Source organism: Alexandromys fortis, unplaced genomic scaffold (assembly GCF_014885135.2).
Source record: "Alexandromys fortis isolate MF-2015 unplaced genomic scaffold, M_Fortis_MF-2015_v1.1 scaffold_31, whole genome shotgun sequence".
Taxonomy (NCBI): domain Eukaryota; kingdom Metazoa; phylum Chordata; class Mammalia; order Rodentia; family Cricetidae; genus Alexandromys; species Alexandromys fortis.
In genome coordinates, this window is record NW_026067974.1 from 13,205,879 (window position 1) to 13,214,767 (window position 8,889).

The window sequence follows — 8,889 nt, forward strand, 5'->3', positions numbered from 1 at the left end:
AAAAACAAAAAAAAAAAAAAAAAAAGAAATTCTCCAGGCACAGAAAAGCAAGCAGTGAATGAGCTCATTCCTATGCGGTTCATCTCATTTACACCGAGAGCAAAATGGTGGTTATCAGGGGCTGCAGGTGAAGGGAGATGGGTAAAGGCCAATGGGCCAGGTAGGGAGGAGAAACAGGTTCCGGAGTTCTACTGTGTAGTGTGACTATGGGTAGCAATAATCACCACACAGCCCCAAAAGGTCAGAAGGGAAAATTAGGAACATTTTTACCTCAAGGAAACCCTGACTTGAATATTAAACGTGTAGTCAAACATCAAATGGTGCCCCACAAATACATCAGGATTTAAAAAGTTAAAAAATATGTAAGACATGGTGACACATGCCTTTACTCCAACACTTGGAGATGAAGGGTGGGCCCTGTCTTTACCTTTTTTATACGTTCAATGCACAACAATTTACCTTTAAAAATGAGAAAAATAAGCCTGGTGTGGGGGTGCATGTGTTTAGCCCCAGAACGCAGGGGGCTCGGCAGGACAATATGAGTCTGAGACCAGTCAATGGCTACACAGGGAGACAAAATAAAATGTTTTTAAATAAAAGAAACAGGTTGAGCAGATCATTTAAGCAGTTTAGAGCACTTGTTGCTCTTGCAGAGAATCTGGGTTCCATTCCCAACACCCACAGGCTGCTCACAACCACAAGAACTCCAGCTTGGAGATCCAACACCCTCTTCTGGTCTCTTCAGGCATAAGGCATTCATGTGGTGGAGAGAGACATATGTGTAAGCAAAACACCCATACACATAAATTAACAGCAATAATGAAAAAAATAAAGCAAGAAATAGAGAAACACAACAAAGCCTTCCGCCAGGTCTGTGGGCTTGTTTAAATTCCCTGTTCACCTCGTGCACTTCCTCATGCTGGGAGACTACACTGAGGCGGACCTCAGAAGTCCAAATCACGTGACCTCTCTAACCCTCCATTCTTCACCCGTAAAAGGATGCGACCATGGAAACAGGGTCTCTCATTCTGTAGCCCAAGCTTGCCTAGAACTTGAGGCAGCTCCTGCTTCAGTCCCCCTGAGTGCTGCAATTATGGGATGTGAGTCACCATGCCTGGTTTCCACGGGGACTGTTACAGGGACTAAATGAAACAATACATGGACTGCATCCGGTACACTGTACGTCCTCAAGCAATTCTGTTTGGTATATGTGGATATGTTTCTACTCTGGAGACAATGTCAGAACTCTAGACCCCTGATGAGGAAACCGAAAACCAGAGACTGCCACCACAAGACCAATGTCTCTAAAGTTGCCCATTTCCCGCACTCTTACCACCCGCTTTCCACCGGTCCCGCTGACCTGTAAGTTCCTGGATGGTGACCCGGTCCAGGATCTTGAAGCTCGTGTCCAGTTTCAGAGGCTGGCTGCAGCGCTGGCACACGAAGCTCACCTGCATCGTGCTGCCGGACGCCTTCGACCCCTCCATGCCTGCAGCAGCCAAGAGGAAACGCGTTAAGAAGAACCGGCGCCCTTGAACCTCGAGCCCGAGACTACCCTCTGCCCTGGTGGTGGAGGTGAAGAGGAAAATCCCGGTCCGCGCCTTTCCCTCTGGGAGTGGGATGACACCAACGGAACCGGCTTCCGGGGCAGAGCCAGCCTAAAGCAGTAGGGACTCCCGGGCGGGGAAAGGGGCCATTAAAGTGGCTGTCAGGGTTCCCAGGCTTCTTTCTAAGTTTTCATTTCAGGCCCCGACGCTCTTCACCTCAAGACCACAGAGCCCGCCGCCCAGGTTCGTTCTACCGCGGGGGCACGGTGGCCTCGGGTCCGCCCCAGAGCGAGACCTCCAGAGTTCCCATCGCCCGGTCTTCAGCTACTTCCCGGTCGGCTAGCTGAAGACTTCCGCCCGGGACCAGACGTGACGTCTTGACGGCTGCTGACGCAAGGACCCCTGGTCCAGATCCCTGCTTACCCGGCTCGGGGCGCCATCTAGAGGCTGAAAGGGGAAGCGCAGCCTGTGCCGGCAGGTGTGCTAAAGATACCCATGCTCGCTTCTGATTGAGAAGGTCCTAGAGATTTAGACGTGTTACTTCCGAGTGGAGCCACTTTCATTACTCCCCTGGTGTCAGTTTTGAAAGTGTCTTTTTGGGAGATTCAAGCTATCTTTCAAGCCCCTCTGAGGGAGTGCGTTTGGCGGGCTGGTAAATTTTATTGTTTGTGTGTGTATGTATGTATGTATGTATGTATGTATGTATGTATACAATAAAATGAACATGTAAATTAAAAAGGTGATAGTGGTAAAGGATTGGGCATCCTATTTTTGGAGATCATACAAGTTTTTTTTTTTTTTAATTTTGTTTTGTTTTTCGAGACAGGGTTTCTCTGTGTAACAGCCCTTGCTGTCTGGAACCAGCTCTGTAGACCAGGCTGGCTTCGAACTCATAAGATCGGCCTGCTTCTGCCTCTCGAGTGTTGGCATGAAAGGCGTGTGCCACCACCGCCCGGCTAAATAATTATTAATTAGGAAATATTCAGCACTTCCAGATTTGGGTAAATCTTATAAAATTATAAAGCTAAATCATTTGGGGGAACTGAGATGTGGCTCCCTGGTAAAGCCAAACAGACCCTCCCATCCAACAGAGACAGATATAGTCACGTTTTTGTGTTGGTGCAGTAATAAATGGGTCAATGAACCAGAACAAAGTTGAAAAATACACTAAGGATACAGACACATTTAGTATGGGATAAAAATGGTCTTTCATCCCATCCCAGCACTTGGCGAGCAGAGGCAGGTGGGTCTCTGGGAGCTCAAGGCCAGCCTGGCCCTCAAAGTGAGTTCAAGGACAGCCAGGGCTCTGGAGAGAAACTGGTCTAAAAAAAAAAAATCAATGGTGAGGAACTGCAGGTGTGAAGGGAGACCAGAAGAGGGTGTGGCTCCCCAGGAGCTGGGGTTACAGGAATTGAGAGCTGCCTTGTACTGGGAAGACAACACAGATGGTTTTCTCTGGAAAACCACTGTGCCCTTTTAGTCACTGAGACAAGTCTCAGCTCCTTTTTCTTTTAAAAAAATATTTTAAAAAAGAATGGGATTGTTTAAATAAATTGTAGGATAACTTATTCAATTGAAACTATGTAACTATTAAAGAGAATGAAATAAACGCCTAGGTGTGAAAATTTATTCACTCAACAAAGTTATTGAGGACTTGCCATGTGCTCAGGAGTATCTGAGGCATTGAAGATTTAGCAGCAACAAAAAGACAGCTATTAATGCCTCCAGAGCTTTATTCTAGTGAGAAAGAAAGACAGTAAAGGTAAGTAAATGTTTAGTATTTTAATTTTTAAACACCAAGGACAGATTACCAAGAGATATATGCTGTCCTTGCTGAGAGCTTCTTATTTATTTATTTATTTATTTATTTATTTATTTAGGTTTTTGAGACAGGGTTTCTCTGTGGCTTTGGAGCCTGTCTTGGAACTAGCTCTTGAACTCAAAGACCCGCCAGCCTCTGCCTGGCAAGTGCTGGGATTAAAGACCTGTGCCACCACCGCCTGACTAAGAGCTTCTAAGTGCTTGTCTGGTCAAAATAAGTCTTTCAAACTCAAAAAGAAAGTTGGGGAGTGGTGGTGCACGCCTTCGGTTCCAACACTTGGGAGGCAGAAGCAGATGGATTTCTGTGAGTTCAAGGCCAGCCTGGTCTACAGTTCCAGGAGGGCCAAGGCTACCCACAGAGAAACTCAGACTTGAAAAACTGAAAACAAACAAATGATTAGACCCTTGGAAAGGACCAAGTTATTCTGATTTCCAGAAGTGCTTTTCTTTTATTTCAAAAGGGTGTGGCCCTCCTGTGATTGGTTCTGGATAAGTGGAATTCCTTGATTTTCTCCTCCTAACTAGAGACGTCTTCACACACCTTTTTCTTTTCAAGTCCTTCCGCATAAGACCCTACTCCCTCTAGAGATGGAATCATACCCAAAGAATTCCCGCTTAGGCCTGGTGTGGCTGTTTAAAGTCTTTTATGTCTTCCTGCTTGGCTGCCATCAGAAAGCATAGAAAATTAGCCAGCTTCTAGAGAGGTAAGGGCTCAAGCAGTTGTACAGCCACACCACAGGGCCTCAAAATTGCTTGTTTCTGTACACCAACCCTGGGGCCTGGAACAACTTCTCTGTGCCTTGTTTTGAAATCTCACTTGTTAAATAAGATATTATACAATAGTCTACAACTCACAGAGCATTGTAGGGATAAAAATAGTTGATAGAGGTGAAAACCAGGAGCAGCAAGACCTGGCACATAGAAAATGCCCAGTGTTCTGCTGGGAAAGTCTTTGATAGCCATTATATCCCATGAGAATAAATATTCCCTATATTGATGGAAAGACCTACTATGTGCCCATCACTACTCTACATCTGGGAGGACACAGGAGTAAGCTGCTCTAATGGAAATTAGACAAACAGACATGTAAACAAGATCATTTTGGACAATGGTAGGTGTAATGGGTTGGATGTTTTCTGCCCAGAAGACAGTGAATATAGTTTGGAAATCATATCTTTTTTTAAAATATGTATTTATTTATTTTTATTTTTTTAATATTTATTTATTTATTATGGATACAATATTCTGTTTGCATATATGCCTGCTAGAAGAGGACAGCAGACCTCATTACAGATGGTTGTGAGCCACCATGTGGTTGCTGGGAATTAAACTCAGGACCTTTGGTAGATCAGGCAATGCTCTTAACCTCTGAGCCATCTCTCCAGCCCCAAATCATATCTTTTCTGTGGACTGAGTTTTGGCGAATGCAGCAGGTAGATCCCTGTGGTGGTTGAATAAGAATGGCCCTCAGAGGCGGTGGTGGTGCTCACCTTTAATTTCAGCATTTGGGAGGCAGAGGCCTGTGACTCTCTGAGTTCAAGGCCAACCTGGTCTACAAGAGCTAGTTCCAGGGTAGTTAGTAGAGCTGTTATACAGAGAAACACTGTCTCAGAAAAACAACAACAAGAAAACACTGCTCTGGATGTAACAAAGGCCTCAGTAGCTTAAAAAAATCCAGGAGAGGGCTGGAGAGATGGCTCAGTGGTTAAGAGCATTGCCTGCTCTTCCAAAGGTCCTGAGTTCAATTCCCAGCAACCACATGGTGGCTCACAACCATCTGTAATGAGGTCTGGTGCCCTCTTCTGGCTTTCAGGAATACACACAGACAGAACATTGTATACATAATAAATAAATAAATAAATAAATAAATAAATAAATAAATAAATAAATAAAAAATTCAGAAGAGGCCAGAAAATAAGTATTTTGGCAAACTGCTATAAATGATCAGAGATCAAATAAATGGCGTTGAAATTGAAGGTTTAGTTGGCATAGGAGTAGATATAACAATTTCACCCAAAACTTGGTATCCAGATTGGCCTCTTCAGCAGGTAAATATTTAACTTCTAGGGATTGGAACTTTATCTTAGGTAAAACTGCTGTGGGATAATCCTTTTGTACACTGTAAAGATTTGTCACTCCTATTAGTTTAATAAAGCAGTAGCCAGGCAGGAAGTATAGGTGGGGCAACCAGACTAAAAGAATTCTGGGAAGAGAAAAGGCAGAGAGTCAGTCACCAGTCAGGCACAGAGGAAGCAAGATGATATGCCTTTCTGAGAAAAGGTACCAAGCCACGTGACTAACATAGATAGGATCTATAGGTTAATTTAAGTTGTAAGAGCTAGTTAAAAATAAGCCTGAGCTAATAGGCCAACCAGTTTATACTTTATATCAGCCTCAGTGTGTTTCTTTGGGGCTGAATGGCTGTGGGACTGGGTGGAACAGAGAAACTTCCATCTAGATAAAACAAAGTGTGAGATGGGTTGAGTTTATAGAGCCAGAGGAACAAAAGGAAAATTAAAGCTGTATGTGGCTCATATAGTCATGAATTTATGGGAATGTGATTTCCTGCACCAATGGAAAACACAGATTAACATTCCTCCAATCTCAGAAACAAACCATAAAATAAAGAATGCTTCTGAGAAAAATAGTAAAAGGTATTATCAAGAATAGTCACAGAACTGGCCAGTGGTGGCATGTGCCTTTCATCTCAGCACCCGGGAGGCAGAGGGAGACGGGTCTCGGTGAGTTCGAGGCCAGCCTGGTCTACAGAGCTAGTTCCAGGACAGACTTCAAAGCTACAGAGAAACCCTGTCAAAAAAAAAAAAAAAAAAAAACAGCCCCAGACTGTTCAGGTTGTTAAGTAAACAGGACACAACAGCCGTTGCTGCTGTCCTTTCAAGGTTCCCAACTGCCCCACCTTTAAAATGATTAACTGCTGTGGGCAGAACCCTGGCCTTTGACATCAGAAAAATTATAGGCACTAGAACAGCTGGAACTGGAGCAGCTAAATGCTCAACATACTGAAGAACTGACCAGTCCTTGGGTTTCTTCTATTTTTGCCATTAAAAAGAAATCTGGAAAATGGAGAATGTTAACAGATTTGAGAGCCATAAATAAGATGATTCAGTCAATGGATTCTTTACAGTCTGGAATTCCCTTGCCTTCTTTATTACCTGTTATAGTGATTGATTTAAAAGACTGCTTTTTTTTTTTTTACTATACCTTTAAAAGAATAGAGTAAACTCAGAGATTCTTAGTCCTAAAACTGCCACATACAACCAAGCTGGTCACAGTGGAAAGCTCGACAGAAATAGCTCCATTATTGTAAATAGTTAAAACCTTTCCTTCCTACTTAGATAAGAGGAGGGAGGTCAGTTGGCTAAACCGCCACCACCAGACTCCTTCTAGCTGACGTCTCCACCGCCAGCATCCCCACAGCCACTATGGCTCAGTACAAGGGCGCCTCAAGCGAAGGGCACAGCAAGGGCAACAGGCCACACCATGCACCTGAGGAAGAAAAGGGAGAGAAACGGCGTGGGCAAGTAGAGCAGACGGAGCAGAGGATTGCAGAGGAGAAGAAAATGAAATCCAGCATTGATAAGTTTTCTGTACACATAATGCTGTGGAAGCAGAGCTGTGGGTCTCGTGACCCTGGATGACATGAAGGCCAAACAGAAGGCACTGGTGAAGGAGCGAGAGAAGCAGCTGGCAAAAAAGGAACCGTCCAAGGAGCTACAGCTGAAGCTAGAGAAGTTGCGAGGGAAGGAGGCCAAGTGGAAGATCTCTAGCCTGACCTTCACCTTGGAGGAAGAAGAGGAGGTGGAGGTGTCTAAGTAAGAGGAGGAACTGGAGAGGGACAAGGTCACCACAAAGAAAAAGAAATTGGGGCAGGGGCTGGAGAGATGGCTCAGAGGTTAAGAGCACTGACTGCTCTTCCTGAGGTCCTGCGTTCAATTCCCAGCAACCACATGGTGGCTCACAACCATCTATAATGAGATCTGGTGCCCTCTTCTGGCCTGCAGACATACAGACAGAACACTGTATACGTAATTAATAAATAAAGCTTAAAAAAATTTAAAAAAAAAGAAAGAAATTGGGGAAGAACCCTGATGTGGACTCAAACTTCTTGCCTGACCAGGACTGGGAGGAGGAGGAGAACCAGCTTCGAGAAGAGCTGTGTCAGGAGTGGGAAGCCAAGCAGGAGAAAATCCAGAGTGAAGAAATTGAAATCACCCTTAGTTACTGAGATGGCTCTGGACACCGGCGCACAGTTAAGATGAAGAAAGGCAACACAAAGCAGCAGTTCCTGCCGAAAGCACTCGAGATCCTGCGGGGAGACTTAAGTGAGCTCAGGTCGGCAGGGGTGGAGCAGCTCCTGTAGATCAAGGAGGACTTAATCCCCACCACCACAGCTTCTATGACTGCTCAGTGATGCCACCGTAGAGAAGGACGAGTCCCACGCAGGCAAGGTGGTGCTGAGGAGCTGGTATGGGAGGAACAAGCACTTCTTTCCTGCCAGTCGCCTGGAGCCCTATGACCCAGAGAAGAAATGGGACAAGTACACCTTCGGGTGATCGTCCAGAAGTGGTGTGACCTTGGCTTTGCCCAGAGTGTCCCCTGTATCTGTCTCCAGGACTTCAGATGCCTACATTCCCTGGGATTGTGCCGGAGCACTCTGGGAGGATGTTAGTTGCTATTCCCTGGCCCTAATGTTGTCATTACTGCTTTTTCTCTTTTACAATAAAGAAGTACACATGTTGGAGCCGGGGGGGGGGGGGGGGGGGGGGGGGGGGAGTAAAAGGAGGGAAATGTTGCAGGATATTTGATTACACTGAACCCCGAGATTGTGTTGTTTACTGAAAAAACCTGTTTCTAGTTGTGGTGTGGCTCAGCCGTAGCACACACCTTGAACCCAAGAGTTTTCTGCTTGAGTATTGTAAATAGGATTAAATAAAGTCAAACATAGGTAAAGAAGTCAACCAATGTTGACAGGAAAAGAACATAAGATTATTAAGAAAAAAACCTATGGAGAGTAGGAGGGAGTCGGGAGGATGGATAGAAAGACACACAGGAAGTAGGAGGGAGGGACATTGAGTTTGGGGAGTCTTGTTTGAAATGGCTTAGGAGGAGGTGGCTTCTGGGACTTCTGAGAAGGAGAAAGGTCAGCTGAGTGCTTTCTCTGCCTTTCTGAGCTAGCAGCCTTTCACCCCAGCATCTGGCTCCCTAGTGTAGCACAAATAATACAAATCCAGAAACAGATATTGGGGTTCAACCTGAAAATCAGAAAAGCAAAACAGCCAAGCTACTAGAGAAATCTTACCTCTACCAAGGCTGGACAACTGCAGACTGAGCCCTGAGCCTCTGTCTCCTCCTGTTTTATTCCCCTTTAGTGCTGGGATTAAAGGAGTCTGACTCCCTAGTACTGGGATTAAAGCTGTGAGCTGCTACCTCCTGGATCTGCTTCTGCACTGATCTTGTGTAGCCTATGGTGGCCTTGAACTCACAGAGATCCATCTACCTC

At 45.1% G+C, this 8,889-nt stretch overlaps 1 protein-coding gene and 1 pseudogene across 1 annotated transcript in view; one reads left to right on the plus strand and one right to left on the minus strand.

Annotated features, from left to right (window-relative positions):
- The window catches only part of Becn1 (beclin 1), a 14,537-nt gene extending 12,615 nt beyond the window's left edge, over positions 1–1,922 (minus strand). The window contains exons 1-2 of the mRNA XM_050156506.1: positions 1,764–1,922; positions 1,361–1,489 (exon numbers count right to left, since the gene is read on the minus strand). Of these exons, the coding sequence (XP_050012463.1) occupies positions 1,361–1,487 (127 nt within the window). The 5' untranslated portion in view covers positions 1,488–1,489; positions 1,764–1,922. The remainder of the gene's footprint in view (positions 1–1,360; positions 1,490–1,763) is intronic.
- A 3,376-nt stretch (positions 1,923–5,298) lies between these two features.
- On the plus strand, positions 5,299–8,124 carry LOC126510147 (protein FAM50A-like; annotated as a pseudogene).
- The last annotated feature ends 765 nt before the right edge of the window (positions 8,125–8,889 follow it).